This window comes from Artemia franciscana, chromosome 9 (assembly GCF_032884065.1).
Source record: "Artemia franciscana chromosome 9, ASM3288406v1, whole genome shotgun sequence".
Lineage (NCBI taxonomy): Eukaryota > Metazoa > Arthropoda > Branchiopoda > Anostraca > Artemiidae > Artemia > Artemia franciscana.
This window is the reverse complement of record NC_088871.1, coordinates 2680920-2708329: the sequence shown is the minus strand read 5'-3', so window position 1 is coordinate 2708329 and position 27410 is coordinate 2680920. Positions and strand designations below refer to the sequence as shown.

General features: G+C 34.4%; 3 protein-coding genes across 5 annotated transcripts in view; 2 read left to right on the top strand and 1 right to left on the bottom strand.

The window, feature by feature from the left end:
- Positions 1–1443: 1443 nt before the first annotated feature.
- LOC136030877 (heterogeneous nuclear ribonucleoprotein A1, A2/B1 homolog) lies at positions 1444–27279 on the bottom strand. Of its 2 annotated transcripts, none has more exons than XM_065709958.1 (8): positions 27140–27279; positions 19441–19626; positions 15696–15816; positions 14234–14444; positions 12864–13108; positions 10741–11047; positions 9389–9451; positions 1444–1549 (listed from the first exon to the last, which is right to left on the bottom strand). In XM_065709958.1, the coding sequence occupies exons 2-7, from the start codon at positions 19608–19610 to the stop codon at positions 9393–9395; spliced, it is 1113 nt and encodes a 370-aa protein (XP_065566030.1). In that variant the 5' UTR covers positions 19611–19626; positions 27140–27279; the 3' UTR covers positions 1444–1549; positions 9389–9392. The 2 variants fall into 2 exon arrangements, with proteins under 2 accessions (XP_065566030.1, XP_065566029.1); XM_065709957.1 differs by lacking the exon at positions 1444–1549 and adding an exon at positions 8702–8909.
- LOC136031544 (uncharacterized) lies at positions 25428–26327 on the top strand. The gene has a single exon (XM_065711214.1). The coding sequence runs from the start codon at positions 25428–25430 to the stop codon at positions 26325–26327; it is 900 nt and encodes a 299-aa protein (XP_065567286.1).
- The window catches only part of LOC136030878 (single-strand selective monofunctional uracil DNA glycosylase-like), a 48793-nt gene continuing 48628 nt past the window's right edge, over positions 27246–27410 (top strand). For both annotated transcript variants that reach the window (XM_065709960.1, XM_065709959.1), the window contains exon 1: positions 27246–27410. The gene's annotated coding sequence lies outside the window, so the exon portion shown is untranslated.

The following is a 27410-nucleotide window of genomic DNA, read 5'->3' as shown; positions in this document are numbered from 1 at the left end:
TTGTTCAGTTTTTCACCACTTTTGACCACCTCATTAAAAATGAATTACTGACTGCAGAATTGATTCCTCAACAATAGCGAAATTTGTTGGCTGTATCCACGCTTCACATTTTCAAAGCTTCACGCGATAAACTGATGCTGATGAAGAGGTAAAAGGGACTGAAACTGAAGCCATAGAATAAACATATCAATTCAGACAGAGACAAATGTTCAAATTCTGTTAAACAGAATAAAACCTGTCTCAAAAGTTATCAGACATTTTTTTTTTCTCGTATTTCTGGCAAATTTGCAAAAAAACTTACTAAATCTGACCTCGATTTACTTAATTTACTAACTGGGGTCCGCTTTTTTTTACTAAGTTTAGTAAAATTTTGCCAAGTGTGGCAACACAGTCTGTTCGTTTTAATTTTTAATGTTGCTCCTTAGTTTTAACTCAAAAACGTGTCTTTTATTATTTAATTTCTACCAGGGGGTAATGTGTATTTGTTCCTGTAACTATACGTACAGTTCATCTGGATCACTACTATCTCCGTCAGTCGGTTCTCTAGGGGCATATACTACTATGACTGACACTTTCCATTTTTAGTAGCAAATGAACAACAATAATCGTATTATTAACACTTACGATCTAAGCGAGATTCCATCCATCTTGCTAGACTTGGAAGGTTAATTATTTATCATAATTTACCAAATACTCTATTTTACCAAACTTCATATTCGCTCTTTTTAACGTTGCAGCGTTTCAAACCACAATTTTCGTACAATCTATAATTGAAATTGTTGTGGCCTTTGGAAAAGCAATGGGTCTCAAGAGCACAGGCCAGTTACAAATGTATTTTCTAAAGCCTCCAAAAAGCAATTCACTTAAAACAGGAGATGCAGGTAGTAGATTGGGCGGTACAATCGTTTATTTCGGCTTTTCTAAACAAGAGAAGTTTTCACATGTTTTTTCTTTACGATTGAGTATGGCAAAAAAGGAGAGAATTTCCGCAACGAAAAAAATCTTAATAGTTACCTGACAACCAAAAGAAAATCGTAGAACATTCCGGTTTTTAGATGTGAATAGACCGAATATGGCGCTAGGGAAAACAAATATCATTTTGTTCTTGATACTTTAAAATACTTCCAAGCTGTAGATTGCTGATCCAGAGAAACAAAAAACTGAGAAAGCTGTGATGGAGTTCCGCAGCACGAAAAACATAAAAAACAGCAAAGAATATAGCACGATTTGTTTAAGTCACATATTCAGGAAGCAATGAAACTTGAGGTTGAGCTGGTGTAGAAGTTACAATTTACTCCTTAATTTTCACAAACTACGAGGAACAGTAGAGTTTTTTTGTACTTACCATATACCTTAATATTTTACTTTTTTAAACTGTTATATTTAGACTTCTGAAAATCACAATTTGAAGTTGCACACATTTGAAGAAGGCAACACAAAATATAAACAATGCATTTTTTATTTTTAATAAATCCAACAAAATCTTGAATATAAAATGTCATCACGGTCTAATATCACAGACTGGTCTTCAGAATCCACAGGAGAAATACTGGAAAAAGTAAAAGTGTATTAGACTTACACGAAAAAAAAATCTACATCATCTTTCAAAACTATTATTCCAAAAAGATATATGTCACGTATTTCAAGTTATTAAGTTGTAAGTTTAGTAGGGTATCTACGATACAAGGTTTGATCTTCCACACTGCAACAACATTCGATTCGCTATTAATCAAAAATTCGATCAATCGAATTTTGTTCCTTTTAACATGTAAGAAATACTAGCATTCGTACTGCAAGCACTACCCCCATACCTAGTAACAAGACAACTTTGATTCTTGCGTGGCTTGTAAAACTTTCCCACCTTCAGTTGTTCCTTATACAACATTTGGCCTAAATGTTTCTAAATCAAGTTTTTTTTTGTGTATCTCAGGCTTGTCCACACCAATCTTAAATTCACCTACTATCCAAAATCTCTATTAGTAGACAAAAGGATGGCCAAATCCGTTTCCTAGGTATCCTACAAGATGAAAATTTATCTTTTAAGCACGATAATGATTTGATAAAAATAGATATAAAAAAAAACTTGGCATTCTAAGAAAGCTCAAACAAATTTTTTCTGGGCCTGAGAATCCTATACCACACTTAGTTTCATTCTTGTGTACCTTATTGCCCATTTATATGGACGTATACTTTTCCTTCGTTTCTTAAATCGCTTTCCAACACTCACAATAAAGCTATATATCTTATCCAGTAAAAAATCCTTCAGCAACTAAACTGTTGACGAAGAACTTAATATTATTTCATGTGCATCTTTGACTTTTCTTGAGGTCCAAGGTAATATTTGCAGATCCTTTGAATTTAGTTCATCTTTTGTACCTGATCAGTCGAATTATCAGCTCCATAGTTCTCAGAACATTATAATTCTGCATGCTAGTAAGATATGATTTTAATCCTCTCGCTTAGAGTAATTTTATATGGAATACCCTTCCCGCTTCGGTTCGTGAACCAAAGCGGGAAGGTTCGTGTCCCTCATCTGGCACATTCAAAAGACTTGTAACACTATGGAGGGTTTCCATGTGATCTTTTTTTCCTTCTTGTGTAGCATTGAATTGGGTCTATTTAAAAAAAAAAAAAAAAAAAAAACAACAACTGAAAATAAGGAGCAACAGCAACACTTGAAACGAACAGATACTATTACAAATATCTTGAATATATCTTAAATATCTTAAAAAAAAAATTATAAAAAAAAACAACTGAAAATAAGGAGCAACAGCAACACTTGAAACGAACAGATACTATTACAAATATCTCGAATATATCTTAAATATATCGTTCTTTTTGTTTAAGCTTTTTAGTACTTTTAAAAAAGCTTCCTATGTGGTTTCGCATGAAACCACAGGAGCTTGAAACCTCTTTAGTAGGGTTCTCTGATACGCTAAATTTGATAGTGCAATTTTCATTAAATTTCTATTACTTTTATGGGGAGTTTCCCTCTTCTTTCGAAAATCAGGTAAATTTTCCCAGGCTCGTAAGCTTTGATAAGTAAGACTAAACTTAATGAAACTTATATATTTGGAACCAGCATTATAAGCCAATTCTTTTGATAGAACTATTGTTATCAAAATTCCGTTTTTTAGAGTTTCGGTCGCCCCCTTACAGTTCGTTACCACGAACTGTTTGATTTAATTTATTAAATATTAACTTTTTTCAATTGATTTAGTGCTAAATTGAAACATATATACTCCCCTCTTTTACAGGCCTAAGAACATTAGGGGGATTAGCACAATGTGTTTATTGTATGATTAATCAATTATGAATAAATCTTATCTATCTTATCCTTAACCTTTTCAACTGTTCTAATGGACAGATAAACCATACGCAGTGCAACACAGATAGAGCTTAATTTTTGAAGGTAGATTAATTTTGTTAATTCAGGTATGCTTTATGAGCATAGTTCAGTGTTAAAGCGCGTGATGGAATCTTGAGCTGTACGTATTTAGGTACCTTCCCGAAAATACAGAATTAAATTTTTCAAAATGACAGTAATCTCTAAATCCAAAGTAATCTACTTTCACATATTTCCCATACTGCAATCGAAAAAACACAAAATAATTGGCATCAGCGAAATATCTTTCATATCTCCGCTCCTTTTTTTTCTTTTTTAAATTACTGAATTACAACACTAAAACCATTCAGAGAAAAGTAAATCATCTTTTCATCTTAGAGACTACATAAAGCTTTCATCACTGCTGCTTCATTGAAAAAACTTCAAATTCACTAAATTGAACCTATAAAATTCTATATTTTTTAGTCCACAGATTAAGGCTTAATTCAACCGTAACTACTTATCGTAATTACAAATGACTTTAAACGCAACATCTTTTAAGTAGAAACCATTTTCTCCTTCTCATAATCAATTGGTATTATATACAAAATTTAAGCTTTGGGTATATAGCGTAGAATGCGAGTAAAAATGTTGTTACACGTGTAGTTACATACATTGGACACCATATTAAATAGTTTCTTATATTTTACTAACTGATTTAGTTCAAAAATCACCTTCAAAGTAGGTATTTTCCCTGATACGACCACTACTACCAATACCGTTTCAGTTTCTTGGTTCTATGATAGAACATCTGAAACGCTTATAGACTAGAATTATTTTTAGAGGTTGAGATTTTGTATCTTTTGTCTACTGTTAATGACCCAAAACTCAACACACTTTTTTATTAGAAAGACGTCTTCTAGCAAATGAACTAATTGCTTTCACTTTGCTGAACAATTTGAAATCTAGAATGTACCACTATTTTACGTCGGACAAGATCAGACTTTAATACATTTAGCTGTTTATGAGAAAACCAAAATAAAAAACCGTGTCTAAATTTTGGAATAAATGATCAACATCATCTAACTACTGCACTAAAAAGGGACAAGAAAAACAACAAGAAAAATTCAGATAGCCAGCCTAACTAATTGCTATGGAAAATAGATGTCTATACCTGTATAACTGTCTATCTGCCATTCCCAATATGATTTCTGTCCTAAAATACATGGGTCTAAGACATCTTTTCCTCTTAAATTCAAGAAAATGCTCCATCTCCAAAAATTGTTCCCATCTATCAGTGATCTGTCAGACAATATCCTGATACATGCTACTATCTCTTGGTTCTAAAGTATCGTTTTGTCTTCTTTCCTTCCACAATAAATTTGGCCCTAAACGAAACTGGCACCACCCCAAATTTCTCACTATCACCAGCAACAACTAGATTTAACATTTTAAGGCGAGAGATGGAAAGAAAGTCTATCTTCATTTTAAAGGTATATTGATTTTTTTAAGTTCCAAAGTAACTTTCTATCCCTGAATAAATTAAAAACATTTTTTAGCGAGTGATAAAGGCGACGAAAAAGGAGAAAAGCAGAAATTAACTTTTATGGTTGAGCTGAACTGCCATATGGTTGGGTCAACAGCCACAAAAATTTGTTTAAAAAAGCAAGCAATTTCAGAATTGCTGAGATGGCGCTTTTTGTGAACACACGGCGAGTAGTTAATGCCAAGATCCAACCTTTTGATGCTTCAAATAGATTACTTAAAATACGACCATATGAATTGTATATGGGTCATAAATGAAGCAAGGGGCAAATTACAAGGCCCCCATCAAAGCGTCTTTTAAAACATAATATATACATTATTTTTCACACAAATAAGTGACGGAATAGGAATATGTACTTCATCTCGAGTAATTTCCAGTAAATAATAATAATAAAAAAAAAAAAATACTCTGGGTTTTGTTTTTATATCTTTCATTAAAAAAAGAACACTAATTTTTAAAGTCGTCTATTTGAACAATTGACGAAGCTAGGGGGAAGAGGGCAAGAAGGGACAGTTAATTTTATTGATAAAAGAAAAATATAGCTTTTATATAGATATATCTTTGCTGCAATTAAAAAGCAAGACATATTAAGATAATACGTTTGAAAATTCAACTGTCTTTCCTTTTAACTTACCAACGACCATTAAACTTCTCTTTACAAACCTTTGATGACCAAAAATGAAGATAATTATAGGACATTGTCATTCTCAAAACGAAATAGCATATCATATCTAACATTTTGTTATTGAAAACGAGTTCCAAGTTTAATCAAATTGATTCTATGTTTGTTATAGAAGACAAGTCAGGCCCAGAGGTTTATAAAAACCTCTAATTAAACTTCTTTTAACTTCTGATAATTAATACCATTTGCTTCTTTTAAAATTAAGAAGTTCTTGTGAGAGTTTCATGTTTTTGTTAGTGTTGTCATGTTGAAGAGTGAAAACAAATATGGAAGACGAATCGGTGGAATTTGCAAACGCTTTTTCACTTTAAAAATTTTAAAATTAGCCTACCAAAAATGATTCTGATGTGTCTACCAAAAACAAATGATATCATTTGGTTATTATTTTAACTGTTTCTTATTCTTATAAAAAAATCTTTTGACAAAAAACTGTCCACGTGAAAGGCATATGACCTACTTTAACTCTCCTACACAAGCATGAGATTAATACAATCTCGAATGCATTTACAAATACTTGATATAATATTCGAGCATGACAAAAAAATGAATAATATAAATAATTCATTATTTCACAAATTCTAGCATTAAAGTGAACTTTTATATTTTTTATCCGGAAATACAAAAAATCTATCACAAAACACTAAAACAATTGAAGTACCAAGGACATCAATTTTTTTAAGAACGATTTTCTAAGATTTTTCTTTTTATTCTTAAAAAATTATGAAAATTTTTGGGTAGTACTCTGTCATTTTTAATTGTAAAAAAATAACTAGTTGAATTTGACAACCTTTGTCCTCAGAAAAAAATTAAAAAGGAACAGTTTGAAGATTGCCAAAGACAACTAAAGCTTCAAATGAAAGCTACACTTTCTGAACTTGTTTGGTCCCAAGTGTTTTAGCTTATTTCCACATGTTTACTAATTCTTAATTTGACACCCACTACTACCAAACTCTGCACAAGGTGGTCTTGTTCTTTAAACTGAACTAACGATTTCCCCCAACTTTTAAACATTTATATGGTTGAGCAAGTTTCCACTGGACCAAACTAAAACGTCAGGATTTTTATTGTCATTGGTACTTTGTGTTTTGAAGATATGTTAACCTACAGCTATTGGAATATAGTAAAAATCAAGCAAATATCTAATTTGGCTACCTACCTATCTCAATTTTGAGGAAACAATCTATACCTGCTGTGTTTCAACCTGTATTTCTGTTCTTCTGCCAACCTCAGCTATTTTCTGCTCTAATTAAATGGTTCTAAAGCTTGTCTTCGATTTGGTGTCTTCCATAATATTTATGATCCTTGCTAGTATTCCCACTTTCAAGCAACCTTTCCTCTAGCCCGGTTCAACCTTTAACAGCTCCTTTTTTCCATCTAAACACATATTTTTTACCACTTAATACTTCGTTCAGACGAAGGAAAACCATCAAGTTGAAAGGGAAATATCAAACAGCTCGCGAGAGGCGAAAGGCTAGAGGGACATATTTTTGCAATGAAGCCAGCCCCACAAACCCAAATATCCTTTATCAGAGGCGCCAAGTCGGTATCAACACATCCTTTATGCTCTCTCATTTGCTGGAAAATCTACTTGGGAATTGTGCCCACCGTATTGCGAAGCTAATCGTATTCTTACAAACAAAAAAATGGTACCAAATCCATTGGTGCTTAGTATTTCTGTTGAACAGATTTCTAAGAATTACCCTAATCATGTAAATATTTATATAAATGTGTCTGTACATGGTGAGAAAGCAGGTGCAACTAGATGTGTAGCCTCTCTGAGCATCAATTTCTAATCCTCCACATCCCACTTTGATCCTCTATTTTACCTGCTAAATTGTGTGCCATTCAACTTATCTTAAACACTAATGAAATATTACAAAGGAACAGGAAATATCACGTATTCAATGGATTCCAAATCTGCAATAAACTTGCTCAAAAACATCAATAGAATTGCTAGTGGTAAGGATCTAAATAATATCACAAGGAAAATGCTGAACCTCAGGCAATTGGATAAATTTCAGAATGCCCAAAGTCTAACGACATCAAATATAACTATCAAATATCTACCAAGACCACCTCCTTAACCCAGAGATCTTTCATCAATCAAAACGCAGATGATATAGTTAGATAAGGAATTCAATAAGTCACAGCAGACAGATACCATCACACTTCCACTCAAGAAGAAACTCGAGAAATCGTAAAGAGCTCGATATTTCAGGGTGGATTCCGGCGCCCTTCTTCTTAACTGCGTTCTTTTGGAATGAGGTTACACCATTATACCACACTTGTCTCACATAGCGAGGTTCGATCTCTGGGTCCCATATTACCAAGCAAAGGTCAAACCCATTGCGCCACTACAGGACTCACACCTGATGAGACATAACAGCATATCCTGTTTGATTACTAGACCCACTATGAGAAGACCATTACCCTCAAGCGCCAGTACTCCATAAAAAAAATAATGGAAGATGCGTTCAACATCTTGCCTCTCTCCCAATCATGATAAAATGCTATTTAAACCATTCATTGAGATACAAAAGAGGAGACAAATCTACGGGTGGTCCCCATGTTGGTTCAAGCGTTGACACCTGAACTGCCATTTTTAGCTGTTCATAATCATGTCTCAGTGTTGTAGCCAGTCAAAGAAAGAGACGAAAGAAGCGGCCCTTGATGTTCAAGGACCTCGCACTAAATTAAAGACAACAAATCTAAATTTAGAATAATACCAATTAACGATTTCTTTTTTTTGTGATTTTAGTCCATCTTCTTATTTTATGTTCCTTGCCAACAACATGCCTAATTATCTGGCTCCAAGGAGTTGCTGCTGTGAGCGAGTTGAGTCACATCCATATCCACCAAGCATGCCCACTAGGGAGGTGGTTCAAGCCACGAGAATCCATTTCGTATTTCAAATCTCTATGCATTCATACCGACAACATCTTTTCCTTTTTTGCCAATCCTTCAAACTTGTCGAATTCCAATCAAGAAATCCGAATTGATCAAACACTAGCGTCTTTTTCAAAATAATTGAAAATTTCCCTTTCAAAGTGATAGGTTTCCTTGCGTAAGCTGTCCTGATTTACTGAACGAAGATGAAACTATTCCCAATCTATGTGCTTAAGTAACAATACCCAAAACTTAGAAAACATTTTCTCAAAAGATTTCATTTATTTATTTTTCCTGACAATCTATTTCTTTAAAAAAAAAAACATTTTACAATAACTGTTTTACCACAATATACGCACAAGTATAAAAGGGGAGAGGGGGAAGTGACTGGTGTCAGCACTATTTGGTCACTTGACGATGTCTATCCTCATTCTAAACCTCCTGCCTGCCTGATAGTTGATAAACAACACCTAGACGAAAAAAATTAAAAAGTGTATCAGACATTCTGAGAACTATTCCCATAAAATACATTACATAAATACTATTCATAAACAATAATAAAACTAAGTTGTCTCGCACACGAGCGATCATAACAAATTTTAAATTGCAAACACCTAGACACAGAAAAATACCATAGATGATTCAGAAACAGCACGCACACACACGCAAAAACAACAAAAAACTAGTATATCTGATCTGTTCTTTATAAATATCAAAAATAACTACTCCGCTGTTGCGTCCACCAAAAGAAGCTATAAAAGTTGATAGGACACCCCAACAGGAAAAATGAAAAACAATACTTCAGGGTCTATACTTAGACCCTGAAGAAAATGAATACATATTCATGTATTCATTTTAAAGAGCAAAAAAGACCAACTTCAATGTCCAGTCATCCAAGAAAAACGAATTAGCATTCACTAAAAAAGAAGTAAAACAGAAAAAAACTTACCACTTTAATATCTTCTGCCACCAGCAGGCTGAGAGCTATATCCTCCAGCACCGCCACTTGGTGCTGTAAAGAAAAAGGGCGGTTTATTTCTTATCTCCTACCCAAAAACGGGCAATGAAGAACATTTACAATTTAAAAAGCTCTAAGTGATTTAAAAATACGAGACAATTCAACTCCATTCAAAATACCATCACTCAAGTTATTTGTAAATCAGTTGCGAAACCAAAGTGCTATGTTTGTAAATTTGAACACATACCCGAATCCCGACGCACGAAAAAGTTCGCGCAACGAATTTTTCACAAACTACAGTTTGGCCTTCATTCAGTTTTAGATACATAGGAAGAAACGGACAACACAAGGGATAGATCCTGAAATCTTTGGATCGAACGATTGCTCTGTTAAACCTGTACTCTGATCTAAATAATACTTACTTAGTAGGCATTGGGAGGGAGGGAGGGAGAGTCTTCGCAACAAGATTTTTCTCTGCCTCATCTACTGACGCCTTATTTCATGTTAAAAACCCAAGAACAAACAACTAGAACAATCTCAAGTGGAGGGTGCAAATCCAAAATAATCCGTAACAAAATTTTAATTCATTTTTTACTTGTCTCCCAAAGTTGAAAAATGCCTATTAACACAACAAGTTCATGGAACCCTAGGGACGCCTAGCTTTCTCAGCTTGTCTTAGGAGTGAATTGAACCACCAATATTCCAGATAATCTGAATTATGTGTAAAAGAATTAATTGTGTCATTCAGAATAAAGGTTTCAGCTCAAATTTGCAATTATTTTCACATTAAAATATAGTTTAGACCAGTGCGCACACACACTGGAAGGCGAAGAAAACTTAAAATTGAAAAAAAAAAAACTGAAAGGAATGACAGCGACATGTGCTACTTAAAACAAATTTATGCTTGAATGAGGGCGTAACGTTACATCATCGCCATTCGTCAAGAGAAACAAACACAGCTAAAAAACAAATACAATGTCTAAGAACAGACTGAATGGCAGTTCTAAACGCTGAACCAAGAAATAACGACGAAAAAACAAACGAAAGAATATACCATTTTAGGCAAGATAGTATCGACAATATTTTGTAATTTTATTAACCACCCCCATATAAATAATTTTTACTTATTTGTTTCCCTCATCCCTACACTTTCAACTAGAGAGCCTTGCGAAGGTGTAGGATTATGCATTTGTTCTTACTGTTTCAGTTTATTGTTAAATTATTATACATTTTTTTAATTGAGAGGTTTCTAAAATAACTTGTCATTTTCTTTCTGAGGGGAAAATCAAAACAAGCAGAGAATGGAGAAAATTCACGAAATTGAACAAACAGCAACCACTTACCAGAATATGGTGCTGGTCTTTGAGAACCACCCTGGTAGCCAGCACCCCGAATTGGTCCACCCCCTCCATAGCTTGACTCTTGTCCATATCCACTGCCAAAGGAAGGTTGTGATGGTTGAGCACCCCATCCTTGGGGCGCTGCTGCTTGTGGTGCACCACCATAACCACCTCCAGTTGCTCCACCTTGTGTTGCATATCCACTTCCACCATATGGCTGTGTAGGATAGGCGGTCGGAGGGGGATAGGATCCTCCCCATTGCTGCTGTTGACCACCCCATTGCTGTTGTGGAGCGGCACCGTAACCACCCTATAAATTCGAAATGTAAGCATTTTGCTTTTTAACACTTTTGAGCTGAGTCTGACACAAAATAGAACAGACCAGTACATGTTTCACAAATGGTGGACATGATGAAACTTGTAGAAATCAGTCATACAATTAATCTTGGCAAATTTTCTTACGAGTCTTTCCTAGCATTAAGAAGTGATTTACAGCAATTCAATTGTAAATCGGAAGTTCTAGTGCCCTTTTTAAGAAACACTTAAGCAATGAGCAACATGGGTTAAAGCTCATCATAACTGCCAATAATCTCAAAGGAGACCTCATTATTAACTTAATACATAATTTAATGTCAAAGAAACACGATCAATTTCAAGAATAATAATACTGGAAACAAGAAATAGCTTATGTGGCATTAAATTGTATATAAATACAACTTTGTTTATGATGTTTACAAAGGAAGTTAAAAGTTTCGAGGTTCGGAAGACCAAAGAATGAATCAGGGAATTGTCTCAAAAAGAGCTATTTGCCAAAAATGTTATCTTTCTCACTTTTGACTTGAATTTTGATAATCTTGATAAAATTTGATTACTTTTTATAGAATTTTATGATATAATTTGATAAATTTTGCTGGTTATACAAAAGAAAGTAAGATCATTTATGTTAATATTATTTTGGCCTATTGTTGTCTTTGGTTTTGATGAGCGCAAGTCAATTCAGGACATTTCATGCATTAAAAAATGCTTCTTACTCATGCTCCGTTTAGAGCCATGCATAAGCATATGTATTAAGTCTTGGAGCATAGGAGCTATGCATAAAGAAAACGACTCATGAAGATCATTTAAGATGATGTTATTTTGTTTCTAACGCTGTTATCTTTGATTGACATTGATATCTTTGATGAGTGCATTTAAAGCCAAATTGGAAGTGTGAGTTTCATAGGTTTATAAATCATTTCCCGATTTTTTTTCTTTTTGGTCCTTCTCCATTTAGTGCGTTTGTAAGTTAACGTGAAATACTCCCCAGACAATTCCCGACTTTAACGTTAACACGGAGAGAATAAGAGAGAAAAAACTAGATAAATATAGAAATTGACTCCAAAAACAAATTTCCTACTTTCAGTTATAAATGTATATAATAGTGATGCTCCACTTGGCGTGTTTGACATAACCTAACCGTAGACTAGGAAACAAATAATCTTGAAAGAGACTCCATTAATCGAACTCCCAAGCTTTCAAATATAAGTGGAATAAAATATGTATGTTCCATTTGGCACGTTTAACGTTAAGAAAAAAAAAAATATAAATACGATATTGGCAAAGAGTGTTTAGGCCAAAAGGCTAAAATAACTATCAGATCTGTCTGATAAAAGCTACGAACGAGAAACAGTGAGGCGCTACTTTATTACTTCATTCCGTAAAAACAGGGACAACAGTTGTAAGTCCTAAAATAATTGCAATATAACAAAAATTGTGGTTACAATTGCAGCATTCCCTTTCAAAGCTTCGAATAATATCTTAATCGTTAATAGCTATTTCGTTTTGATTTTAAACATTAATAGTAATAGTTACAATACACAATATTTATTTAGGGCTTAAGTAAGAATACGGACACAACTCCTTGGCCCCTAATTTGGGATGCTATTCCACTCAAGGACCTCACTTTTCAACATCCAAATTTCTTCAGTTTCAAAAAGAAAAACTTAATTGGTAAAAAAAGGGAATAAACAAGAAGCAATAAAATTTAATTTTTAAATGACTTAGCAAACAGACTTGTCACAAAAATTGAATAGATTCCGTGAGGTACCCTTTTATGCTTCGAAGAGAGGGAAAAGAAAGACTATTACCTGTGGGGCAGGTGCTCCTCCGCCGTATCCACCACCCCAGCCGCCAGCAGAACCCTGGTTATAGCCGCCACCTCCAGCACTACCTTGATTCCATCCTGGCTGCTCATTTGCCCTTGGGCCGTCCCAGCCACCACGACCACCAGTGGTAGAACGCTCTTGCTTTTGTTTGTGAGCGGCCATTTCTTGCTTGCTCAAGGCTTTCTTAACATCAACATTACGATTCTTCAAGTAGTGATTACCTTCGACTATAAATAAACAAAAATAAATAGGACAAAAAGCGGTTTATCCATTTCTCTGGTATGTAAAGATAGGCTACACCCCCATCAAAGTACATATTTATTATCGCATTAATAAGGGAACATATCATTTTTTTTTTCAATTCTTAAGTGCATTAATTACCTTGATTAGCTTTACAGTTTATAATTAGATTTTCTCCAATTTACAATGATTTTGTTTATTGTCGAAGCTTGACAACCAATCTTAGTGATATAAGCAAAGGATAAAGAAAGGATTAAGTATCTGGACACCCTTCTTGCCAAAATAATATTTTTAATACGTCTTATTTTAGTCTTAAATAAAACAAAAGCATTACTATACGAGCCAGACGAAGTCCACATTTCTTTTTTTTTAGGTTTTTGAATAAATGATCTCGGTCAACTCCAAAATTTACAGGAACGCAACAACATTCACTAGAAATATGGATTGATACCAATCAAAAAACTTTTTTACGAGGTAAATGTCACTAAGTCTATTCAAGGGTAGAATGAACGTAAGGTAAAAAAAAAGGATACGGCATTAAACTTTACAGTCCCTACCGGCGGTGCTGATCTCCGTTTCTTGGCCCTTCAGCCAGGAAGTGTCATGGGGGGTTGGGGGGCCTTCGCACACCTTTCGCTTTCGCACACCCTTCCTGTTTACCTTACCCAGGTTTCTCCAAGTACCCATTTAGAGCTGGGTCGATTCTGGCTAAGCTTAGAGTCACGCCACTGACCCCCGTCCCAAACTGAATAATTGGGTACACTGGGATTCGAACCCGCGTCCTCTCAGACAAAGAATGAACGTAAGACCCACCAAATTCAAGCATTCTAGAGTAAAATTCAATTCTATAGTAATATTTTATTCTAGAATAAAATGAGAACTAAATTTATTAATCAAAAACAAAAATGGAAGAACAACAATTTGAATTGCAAAAGTGAGCTGATCACTCATCTTCTTTTAGTTTAGCTTTTTGACTTTTCTCCAAAAATATCCTCGTCTCTGAATAAGTCTGGCATGTTCATTTCTTCTTTTTTCATTTAAATATCAGTTTTATGGCTACTTTTTTGTCAAAATGTAAACAACAAAAATAAAGGTGAAGCAACAGAACTTACGAATAATTTTGTCAACTGGATCATAGTCGTCGAATTCAACAAAACCAAATCCTCTTTTCTTCTTTGTGTCTTTGTCTAAAACAACAGCAGCATCAGTGATTGTACCATATTTTCCAAAGTAGTCTCGAAGGTCCTCGTCTTCGACGTCTTCCTTCAATCCACCAATGAATATCTTTTTCACAGTGGCACCTGCTTCAGGTTTGCCAATGAGCTAAACAAGAAAGAGAAGAAATTACAACCCAACAAAATTTTTCATGTCATAAAAATTTAGGAAGCATTTTTAAAATGATGAAGTACAAATAAATCAACTATAACTGAAAGAGTAAATATCAAATTCTCAGATTAGGGTTATTCTCAACCTTCATCTTACAAGACTTTTTAAAATTCAAAAGATAAATAAAATGGAATAGTTGTGGGATAGTGGATGGGTTATAAAATGGAATAGTCTCAGATTAGGGTTATTCTCAACCTTCATCTTACAAGACTTTTTAAAATTCAAAAAATCAAAAAATAAATAAAATGGAATAGTTTTGGGCATCAAGTCATGGCAAATTGTAGAAAAAGCCAAGACATAGTCCAACTGAGTGAGAAGTAAACCTGGAATTAATTCCCCTCTTATTAGGATTGTATAAAAAGGAGGTTGAATTAAAATGGAATATTAGTGGGCATCAAGTCATGGCTAATTGTAGAAAAAGCCAAGACAGATAGTCCAATTGAGTGAGGAAAAAAGGAAGATATATTAATCTTTCATTTCAGAGATAATGTTTAATGTCAACCGCACCACCGAAATACAAGAATATGAATTCTGATAAAACTGTACTTGACAACCCAAAATAGTCCTAATTTTGGTCCTAATCAAAATAGTTCCTAATAACTAAAAGGTACTGAAATTTTGGAATCAGTGAAAGCTAAATATGTGATTTCTTAGTTATCTGAGCTTTTTTGAGTTGTATATATGTTGGTATCGGACATCGTTTCTCAACCTGGGAGAGCGAGGGAGAATACCATAGACACGGGTTGGCAGTTGGTCAGGAAAACTCGAATACTTATGTTTGAAAAATTATTCATTTGTTCAAAAAGAATAAATTAAAAAAAAAAAAAGAAGAGCCATGTGTCAGTCAAAGACTAACGAAATAATGTGGTTGGTTCTACTGATAAGCAAATATAAGAATAAACTTTTTATTTGTTCATTGGGGGGAAGGGTTGCATCACTCTAAAAGTCACAGGCAATAATTTCTATCAGCTGAATTTTATTGTTGAAACTACAACACACTTAAAAAAAAAAACTGAACCTTAATGTAAAAAGTGAGTTTCACATTGTTGGAAATGTGCCAGCAAGTGACTGTTCAAATTGAATTATTGACGCTGATGGCTAAGGAAGGGATTATTTTAAGGATTTGAGTTTTCTGTGTCAATGAATTAACTTCATAATGTTTAACAAAGCATGTTGTTATGGACATACCTCTCTAGGAACAGCTCTTTTAGGTTCGACTTCTCTGCTGTCAACTTTGTGAGGTCTAGACTCTTGTGCAGCATCAACCATTGCAGCTTTTGAATATGTTACAAATCCAAAGCCACGAGATCTGAAAACCACAAAAAAGCCCAATTAAAAGGAGACTTAACCCGTTTTCAATTCAGGTAGCGACCAGGAATGTTCTCCATTGGTGGATCACATTTTCTTATTATCAGAATTTGGTATCTTATCTTCATTTAGCTTCATTCTGTCTTTTTTGGTACCAATGCAGTCTCACAAGGCATGCATAAATGTAGAATCGAATTGATCAATTACTTTAGATTTATGGTAGATTATACATATAAGGCTTTATTAACTCGTAATTTTATTGTTATTAGTTTCAATGATTGTAACAAAATATTTGGTGTTAGAAACAATACAATTGATTGTCAGTGCAATTTAACAGGTAAAATTTCTATCAATAGTTGGAATCTTTTTGTGTAAAAAAAAAAAAAAAAACAACAAAAAAGCACAGCACTGCCCAGTTTATCTTTTATCAACATTCGAAATCCATTAAAAATAATTATCTAATGGACAGATGGACAAGATTACTATTGGGATAGGCAGTAGATAATTATTTTTTGGTTTAAGTACAAAGGATACACAAGAGCTAAGAGCTCATATGGCACATCGAGAGGTCGGAAGAGCCAAGAGCACATATGGTATGAGCTCTAGCAAAATTCTAAGAATCAACATATTGATTTAAAAGGATAATCAGAGGCTTAAAGCCGGTCGGGATTTAAAATAAGAGCCCTGAAACACAAGGTCCTTTTAAATATTAAAAACACATTTAGATCCGATCACCAATCGTGAGTTAAAAATACCTCATTTTGTCCAATTTTTCCTCTCTCTTCAGCCCCCCAGATGGTCGAATCGGGGAAAACGACTTTATCAAGTCAGTTTGTGCAGATCTCTGACACACCTACCAATTTTCATCATCCTAGCAAGTCCAGAAGCACCAAACTTGCCTAAGCACTGGACCCCCCTAACTCCCCCAAAGAGAGTGGATCCATTCCGGTTACGTCAATCACGTATCTACGATATTTACTTATTCTACCCACCAAGTTTCATCCCAATGCCTCCACTCTAAGCGTTTCCCAAGATTTTAGGTTTCCCCCTCAAACTCCCCCCAATACCACCGGATCCGGTCGGGATTTAAAATAAGAGCTCTGAGGCACGATATCCTTCTAAATATTAAATTTCATTAAAATCCGATAACCCGTTCATACGTAAAAATACCTCAATTTTTCTAATTTTTCCAAATTAACAACCCCCAGCTTCCCCATAGAGAACAGATCCGTTCCAATAATGTCAGTCACGTATCTATAACTTGTGCTTATTCTTCCCACCAAGTTTCATCCCGACCTCTCCACTCAAAGCGTTTTCCAAGATTTCTGTTTCCCCCTCCAACCCCCTTATGTCCCCAGATCCGACACGAATTGACAATGGAGCATCTGAGACATAAGATTCTTCTATATATCAAGTTCCATGAAGATACAATCACCCAATTGTAAGAAACCTCGATTTTCAGGTTTTCCAAGAATTCCGGCTTCCCCCTCCAACTCTCCCCAATGTCATCGGATCTGGTCGGGAATTAAAATGAGAGTTCTAAAGCACAAGATCCTTCTAAATATCAATTTTCATGAAGATCTGATCACCCGTTCGTAAGTTACGAATACCTCATTTTTCAAATTTTTCCGAATTACTGCACCCCCCCCCCCCAACTCAACCAAAGAGAGCGGATCCGGTTATGTCAGTCGCGTATCTTGGACTTGTGCTTATTCTCCCCACCAAGTTTCATCCTGATCTCTCCAATTTAAGTGTTTTCCAAGATTTCCAGCCCCCATCTGAGTTACGAGGTCCTTATAAATATGAAACTTCATTAAGATCCGATTACTCCTTTGTAAGTAAAAAAACCTCATTTGTTTCTAATTTTTCAGAATTAAAAAAACTCCTCCAAAGAGAGCGAATCCGTTCTGGTTATGTCAATCATGTATCTACGACTTGTGCTTATTTTTTTCACGAAGTTTCATCCCGATCCCTCCACTCTAAGCGTTTTCCAAGATTTTAGGTCCCCCAGCACCCACCACTGTCACCGGATCCGATCGGGATCGAAAATAGGAGCTCTGAGACACGACATCCTTCCAAACATCAAATTTTATTAAGATCTGATTACCCGTTCGTAAGTTTAATTTTTCCAATTTAACCATTCCCCCACTCCCCCCCCCCCCAGATTGTCGAATCAGGAAAACGATAATTTCTAATTTAATCTGGTCTGATTCCTGATACGCCTGCCAAATTTCATCGTCCTAGCTTACCTGGGAGTGCCTAAACTAGCAAAACCAGAACAGACAGACCAACCAACAGAATTTGCAATTGCTATATGTTACTTGGTAGATACCAAGTGCCATAAAAAAAGGAAACATCTTTTTTGCCACCTGGCTACTAATTTGGTAAATTCAATAACGATTATTGCACTTAAACATTAAGCACATTGCAGAAACTTCTAGATGGTCTAGTCTAACTGTTTATCAACCATCAAGCCAAGCAGGTTAGGGTGATATTTCAGCATCAGTTGTTTTGTTTTAAACTTAAATGGATCTTACTATTTTTTTTCTTTTTGTGAAACAAAACAATCAATTTGATGTTTGACTTTAAGTGCCAACTGAAGAATTAGAATATATAACATATGTTAAGAATCTATGTATGTCCATTTCTTAATATATGTCTTAACATACACGTTGTTGGTAAATTATCAAAAGTATCTTTAAAACCCTGGATATGACAAAAGTCCAAAACATGAATTCACACCTTTATCATTATGGGCTTTTACCAAATTACTAGTGATAGGGATTAACCTTAAAGAGTTAAACCCAGAATTAACAAATCTGAGGATTTTCATAACAACATATATTGTCAAATTCAAGTTAATTTCTTAGCATGCTTCAACTTCCCAAAGTGAGCTATTGCCTAAAAAAAAAAAAATGACTTCAAAAGAGTAAATGCTGCTTTAGATACTACGAAAAAAGAAAAAAAATCATCTAAAAGCAAAGATGCAACCTACCCACATACCAGACACTTCTATACCAGAAGTCATTGAATATCTTATTATCCAGCAAAAAAAAGAGCCTCAAGAATTGAATCATTACTTATATGAAGAATGAGGGGGAACACCCATTCTCAGAACTCACATACATGAGAAGCGTGTTTTACATAAGCACATGCCAAGCATGGTGGAAATATACAGCATGTGTGTGTGTTGATTGTTTAAAGACTTCAAAATGCTAATGGAGTAGAGTTGATAATCAAATATACTGAAAAATCTAGATTTACACCTTATTTCTCTGCATAAAGCAAGCTCTATCAATAGATTCAAGCTGTTTTATCCTATCTTATGTGATTCCAATGATATTTTGAACTTCCTCCTTTCCCCTTGACGATCTTATTTTCTCAGTCCAAGACACAGCTAAAAACTGGAACTTTACACACCAATTTTTTTTCTGCATCTTGCAAACCTAGACAAACCTCCCTTTTGCAAACAACTGTTTATCAATAATGGTAAAACAAACATGAAACACCATTTATCAGTTTTTTCAACTATACTGTCAAATTTATTGTATACCAGACTAATTTTCAAAGCACTGCAGCTCAGAATAGTGAGGTTATGACAAAACAGATATAAAACGTAATTTACCTTTTTGTTTTTGGATCTCTCATTACAACAACATCTACAATTTCCCCCCATTGCTCAAAATGGGATTTTAGTGTATCTTCTGTAGTTTTGTAGTCAAGACCTCCAATAAAAAGCTTCCTGAACTGCTCAGACTCCCTGTCATCACCACCGCGACTCCTTTCGTATTTCATGTTGATTGGTCAGGAACTAAAATAGTCATAAATTATTACAAAATATTTGTATTTGATTTAGCATTCACTATACTCAATATAGTGTAGTGACTCATATGCAAGATCTCATGGTCAAACACATGTGTGTACATTTCCTTTGGGTCATTTATTATGGTGAACCCCCCTCCCTCCACCTGAGAACATTAAGATGTTTTCCTCCACATAGCCATTCAACTAGAATGTTGTCATACAGAATTATGCCCAAGTGTCAATTTGGGGTCCACTTTAGGGATTTAAATTGAACTTGCAAGTGAAAAGAATATTAAAACCAATTTGTAAAAGGTAATTTTTCCCTTTTTACCACAATCCTAGTTAGAATAAAAGTGAACAAATATCTTTTTGAGTGAAGCTCCTAAAGGGACTAAAAAGCAAGTTATTTTGTTGCAACACAAAAAAAGCAACTTTCACAAGAAATGTGTTTAAAAAGATGATAAAAACCAACCTCTTGTTTATAAATTAATTATTCAAAGTAATATACTCTAATATGATGCGTTAAAGGTAATTGTTTGGTGAGAAAAAAATATCCTTGTTTAATAAATATGACATATGCACTTGAATGAGGCTTTGGCAAGTTTTGTACATCACTAAAAAAAACAAAAAAAAGTGACAGCCATGTCTCTCACAGAACATCTGTCTTGGCTTTACTCTAAATAGACTTTCAAACCTTAAATCAATTTGATTGGAATGGAGTCTTGACAACTGCATAAAGGATGTAGTTTCCTTGCAATAAACACTGCAGTGGCCATATTAAAAGATTATCTATGGGGGTATTAGTATCAATAGAGATGAAGGGGATTTTTAAATAAATTCAATTTATAATAGTTTAATTAAAGACCAGTCAAAACTTCAACAAGTATTGATTTGCATAATTGTCCCAAAACAAGTTATAACCTTGCAAACAAAAGTCAAAACAAGGTCAATACTGTAAGAAGTCAATGGACTGCAGCTAAAACAGCAAATGAAAAAATCCATTCAATTTATAATTCATAACTTTGTTTCATTAATCTGTAAGATTTTGATTGGATTTGGGGGACCTGCTTTTGTTTTATTGCAAGGATTTATAATTTTCATTTTTAATAGATTCCCATTTATACACCAAATGTGGCAGAGGAAAGTTTCATTATATACAATTGCTTTAGTTTTATTGTAAAGTTATTAATGTCAGTGCAGGAGTTTTGTTTTATAATGTGAGTTTGTTTCTTATTTATTTTATTGTTTATATTTTTGTGGTGTTTTATTTGTCATGGTATTTTATTTATGATGTCTTAAAAAAAAGTCTTAAATTGTTGGTTTGTAATTTTTTCCACTGAGAAAGGCTCCTGGATGTGGGGCCGAAATATTCAGTTTTTTTTTTTTTTTTTTTTTTTTTTTTTTTTTTTTTTTTTTTTTTTTTTTTTTAGTTAAAGTGTAGTTTATATACTTTATTTTTGTTCACTGCTTTATAGACATTAAACCCGTTTTTTCTTCAATCAATTTTTCTTTCATAATTCAATAATTGTTTCTGGGGTAAACTACATTTTGAGTCCTTGATGGGGCCCAAAAACACAAAAAGCCCATGTTAACCAAAAGTTTAAAAATATATTTCTGCAAAAATTTGTCAAGTGAGAAAAAAAAAATACCATTCAAGGTCCAGATATAAAATATGTTAGCTACAATTATGAAGTAAGAATCGCTGGTACTTATGTCTTATAGCCACCCCATCCAAGTTCTTCATCTGAGTAAAGATAGGTTAGTCCTAATGAAATATACCAATGCATGATGAAAACAAATACTTTCTACTTAATAACCACTAATCTAGACCTTTGCAAAATTGTCAATTGCAGCTGATTCTGGAATGGTTATTATGGTTTTCTTTAGTCATAATAGTAAAATGTTAATCTGAAGACCAATTTTCAGGAAGTTTTAAAGAGCCTGAACCCCCTCAAAATTTACATCATCTTTGAGAAGTTTTAGGCTCTTTTAAAAATCACTCAAAATTTGTTTTCATGATGGCATTTCACCACAAAGACTAATGATAATAATAATTACAGTTCCCAAATCAGTTACCATTGATTTGGTAGTAGAAATTATGAAGGTTAAACTTGTGAAAGCTTCTCTTTATAGATACAAAACGATAATTTGCATTCTTTACAATTTCCAAAACATGCTTATCAAATTCCAATTGGGTATCAAAGTAAATGCCAAGGTCAGGCACTATTTTGTTAGAAGGGATTCATATGCCAGACAGCTGGTAAGTATGCACAGGCGGGAGTTTACAATCATAGTGTAGAACAACACACTTAGAAGGGTTTATGAACATGGAATTAGATTTCCACCAATAAGTTAGAGTCATGATCCTTCAGTAAAAGTTGCACACTATTTTCATCTCATACTGGTAGATAAAGTTTTACATCATTTGTGAACATCTTGACAGTAGAATGCTGAACAGAGGAAGGCAGTTCATTGATAAATAAACAAATTAAAATTGGACCCAGGCAGCTACCCTGGGGGACTCCACTTAACACTTCAATTGAGGATGACATAGCTTCACCAACAACAACCTGCTGAGTTCTTCCATTTAGATTATCAGCAATAATGCAATTGTTTTTTTTACCCAATTTATAAGCTGCACATTTTTAAAGAAGGATGGGTATTGAGACTTTGTCAAATACCTTCAAAAGGTCAATATAAATGTAGTCAAAGGGTATAGCTAAATCAGCAAATTGTTGAAAATCCAAAATAACCTCAAGAAGCTGAGTATTACAAGACCTACTTTTTCAAAAACGATGCTGAGCAGGATTCTAAAGATGATTTTCATCAGAATACTTTTGAACACTTGAGACAATCAACTTTTCCATTGCTAAGCAAGAAATAGACAGAATCAAAATTGGCTGATAGTTTTTAAAATCCAACTTGGAGACACATCTGTGAAGTGGCTTTACCAAGGCCTTCTTCCACCTTGAAGGACAAAGTCCATGCACCAAAGATAAGTTAAATATATAAGTAAGTGGTTCTGCAATTTGTCTTATCATTATGTATGAAAAACCATCTATATCTGGTGCTTTAGATGAATCCAATTTTGTAAGAAAAGCATAAACTTCAGTCAATGATAAATGCATATAATCAAATGGAGCAAGAATGTTTGACAATGCCATTGACTACTTGTTTTAATAAAAACTTAAGAAAAAATTGCATTAAAAATAAGAGCCTTCTCAGAATCACTATCAATCTTTTGGTGTGTATCCTGATGTGTGAACATAGATGTAGATGATACAAGATTAGGCTTATTACTATTTACATATTTCCAAAATATTTTAGGTGATATGGTGCTTGAGTGAATAATATGTGACTCAAGCTCTTAACAATTAGTCCTAAGAAACCAAGTGACCTTGTTTCTTGCTAGTGAATATGCATGCCATTCACCTGGATCCTCACTAACAAAAATCTTTTCCAATTTTTGTTACTATGAACTATTTTAGCCCTTTAAGAGCTGACAATCTAATCCACCTCAGAAGTGATTATAGAATAATATAAGACCATTAAAAAAGGCATCAAGCAACAATTCACTTTTACCCTAGCTAAATTAACCCTGATACTCAGCCATTGCTTAATCTTGGCCATTATATGTAAAGGGTTGGATAGTTGTAAATGGCTGATGATTGGGATTGAACCAGTGGGGATTAGCTGATTATAATCTTGAAAAACATAGGGTAGAAATCCAGCATCCAATTGAGCAAAATTATGTATAACTAAAACCCTTACACCATGTTACCAAAGAGGAATTGGGAAGAATTGCATATTTGTTTATTGACTTAACTACAAGGACCTCTTCTTGGAAATAGACCTACCAATTATCCTTTTTTGATGTATATATCCTTTTGGTCTTTATTTGCATATCACCACAAGCTGATTTTCTTCTTATTCTAAAAATGTAACTTCTATTGCTTATTATTTATTCTATAATCCACAAATATTAAATATAATTTTATCTTTTCAATTGCTTGTCAAAACAGAGACCACATTTTAATTTATGTTGACAAATTATTGGTGAAAGTTTCACCAAGAAGGTGGGGATCTTGTTACTATACTTATATTGAATCAACATGTAGTAAAATAGGGGTAATCCAAAAACACATCTCCATTTACCCAGAATGCCAAAGAAAAGTGGTATTTCCCAAAAAGAAGTCTTCTACCCTATAGCTTAGTCTTTCAAATTTGAGCTTATACTAAAGTTAGCTCTATACTCAGTTTATATAAATACAATTATTCTGTTTCACAGCATGTTTATTAGATTAACTCTATCCAAGGTTGACTGTCTATCAGTAGGATATGTTATTAAAACTTTATGATCCTGAGTCAAAGATGGGACAGAATTTTGTAAGATTAGGCTCAAGCAATAAATGTGTGGCCAAGATTAGACTCTATTGTTGTTTATGGTAAAATTAAAGTTGATTGACTTATTGCTGTCTCAGAAAGGGGTTAGGTTAGGAAAATGAAACTTTCAGAGATGGGTCTACAGGCTAAAGTATTTCCCAGGAAGGTATTTTGAAGTACCTACCTCTACTCCCTCTCCCTCTAGAGGGCCCTGACCTTTGATAACCTTCAAAAATATTTGTCTTATAAAAGTGAAATTTTGCAAAATGGATCTTCTGCTCAAAAAATAGTTTTCAGCTTCACAACTTATAAGCTACAACTGCTCAATCCCAATTTATAAGGTTTTAAAAATATACAAATACATTTCCTAAATTTTGAAAAAAAAATATATTGATATGACTCAGAATTCTACTCAAATAACAAAAATTGCATTTTTCAGAACTAAAGGCAGAGAAAAAGCAACTGGTAACTGAAAATTAAGGTAAAATGTTGTTTTTTCAAAATTTCAACAGGTAGCCTATAGACCTATCATGTAGGCAAATTTCAGGGCTCTCAAGAGAGAAAAGGAGTAGAGCTAGGTACTTTAAAATACCTTCCTGGGATTTACTTTAGCCTGTAAACCCATTCCTGAAAGTTTCATTTTTCTAATCTAACTCCTTTCTGAAATAGCAAGAAGTCACTCAACTAGAATTTTACCTTGTTTATCAGTACATATGAAATTGTAAGTATTGTGTAGGCTATGATTAAAATATTCAAGCTAGACTAATCATATACTGGGAAAAAAAAATTGGATACAGTAGTGGAACAGTCAATTTTTTGGTTGGCATGACAGAGATTTTATAATAATTTAGTAGTAGAAAAGTGTATTAGTTGGCTGATTACTTGGTATCTTAACTTATGGTATAAATTGCAAGTTTTTAACCTTATATCAGAGCTTAAAAACTTTGCCTATGGATAAGGTGATAAGTTATCATTTAGACCAAATTAAAAAATGAATAGTGGTATGTCCACTTTATTTGTAAATCAAGTGTAAACAACAAAAAATTTACCAAAGTAGGCCTATATCCCATGAAGGTATTTTAAAGTAGGCCTATCTAACTCTACTCTTCTTTCTAGAGGGTCCTGATCTATAATAAGCTTTAAGAACCCATATATTATAGAAGGAACTAAACTGGGACCTACCCTCTTCAACATGTTCATCAATGACTCAGCCCAGTCAGTGCAAAATGAATAGAGTGGTATGTCCACTTTATTTGTAAATCAATAGTGTAAACAACAAAAAATTTACCAAAGTATATCCCATGAAGGTATTTTAAAGTAGGCCTATCTAACTCTACTCTTCTTTCTAGAGGGTCCTGATCTATAATAAGCTTTAAGAACCCATATATTATAGAAAGAACTAAACTGGGACCTACCCTCTTCAACATGTTCATCAATGACTCAGCCCAGTCAGTGCAAAATGACCTTAAACTGTTTGCAGACGACTCGAAATTGTTTGGCCCAGTCGCAAACAACCAACAGTGCGCAGCTCTGCAGGCAGATCTGCACACCCTCAACAACTGGTCCTCTTCCTGGTCCCTCGAGTTTAATGCTGAAAAGTGCAAAGTCCTACATCTTGGCCCTAAGAACCCAGGAATGACATATACAATGACAGATCGTACTGGGAAGCTCATAACTTTGGAAACTGTCACCGAAGAAAGAGACCTTGGGGTCATTGTTGATGACAAAATGAAATTCCATAGTCACAGCAAATACCTAGCTGCAAAAGGCAACAGGTCCCTTGGTCTCATCAGACGTAATATCACCAGTAGATCTCCCAGGACAATCAGGAAGCTATATACAGGACTGGTCAGACCGCAACTTGAGTACGGAGTCTCTCTTGCCGTTCCCCACTATGTCGTGGACAAGATGATCCTTGAGAGCGTTCAGCAGAGGGCTACAAAACTACCAACCAAATGTAAGAACCTCTCGTACCCTGAACGCCTCAAGAAACTCAAGCTCCCAACCCTGACGTACAGGAGGAAACGCAGAGATGCAATCCTGACCCACAAGCTGCTGGAGAATGGTGTCACACCAGGGCTTTTTAATAAGTCGCTCTCTAGCCACACCCGGGGCCACACCAAGAAGCTCCAGCAACAAAGAAGCTCATGGAGAGAACGTTCCAACTTCTTCTCAACTCGTGCTGTTCCACTGTGGAATTCCCTTAGTGAAGAAACAGTTCAGTCCAAAACTGTTGACAACTTCAAAAAAGCAATTGACCAAGACTGGGCAGCAATGGAGTGGAAACTACACTGGGAGGCCAGTGGATCTACTCAACGGAACTAGACAACGCACTTCCACCTCCATCACTCAACCGGCGAATCTACAGGATGTTCACCCAACCTTATTCGCCGGCCAGTGCGATTTAAGGTAATTATAAAAGTGAAACCCTGCAAAATAAATCTTCTGCTCAATTGAAGTACAACAAAATTGTTTTCAGCCTCAAAACTTTGTTCAATCCCAATTTATAATGTTTAGAAGATATGCAAATACTTTTCCTAAGTTTTGAAAAAAAATGTTGATATTGATTAAAATTCTAGGCTCAGGAATTGCATTTTCAGAGCTAAAGTCAGAGAAAAAGAAACATATAACTGAAAATTAGAGTAAAATATTGTTTTATAAAAATTTCAATAGGCTAACCTAGGTACAGACCTGTCATGTAGGCTAGACAAATTTCAGGACCTTCTAGAGGGAGGAGTGGAGGTAGGTACTTCAAAATACCTTCCCAGGGCAAACTATAGCCTGTAGATCCATCCCTGAAAGTTTCATTTTCCTAACCTAACCCCTTTCCAAGATAGTCAGAAGTAGGTAAAGTAGAATTTTACTGAAAAAAGGAAAGAACTTGATTAGTGTCCATTAATTCACCTTGTTCCTTTTCAAGCAATAGAATTGTCTCCCAATTCACCAGCAGCCCCTTATTGGGCCTATCTAATAAAGTTCATTTTGAATTTCGATTTTTCTTTTCTTTGCACAAATTTTTCCTGTATTACATATTAAACAGACTAGATTTTAAAATAAAACAGTATTTCAAGCATGATAGTCCCAAATTATCTGATCAGGGTCCTAGAAAAGAAGAGAGGAGAGGAAATCCCACTTACCTTAAAGTACTTCTTTCAGTGTTATTAAAATGGCGGTGATAGTGATAAATATGACGAATACAAATTCGTAATTTACGGTCCTTTTTAACTATTTTTTTTCTTAAGTGACAAATTTAAGGAACAGAAATTTACGCATTAAATTTTAAAAGTCTTAGGGCCAACGTAGGGCCTTGGCTGACAATTAAACCTGGACTAAGTCACACTAGAAATCACCATAGGAAAAGAAAACATCTGAATCCTTTTGAAAAATTTGAACTACTTACTGAGGAAG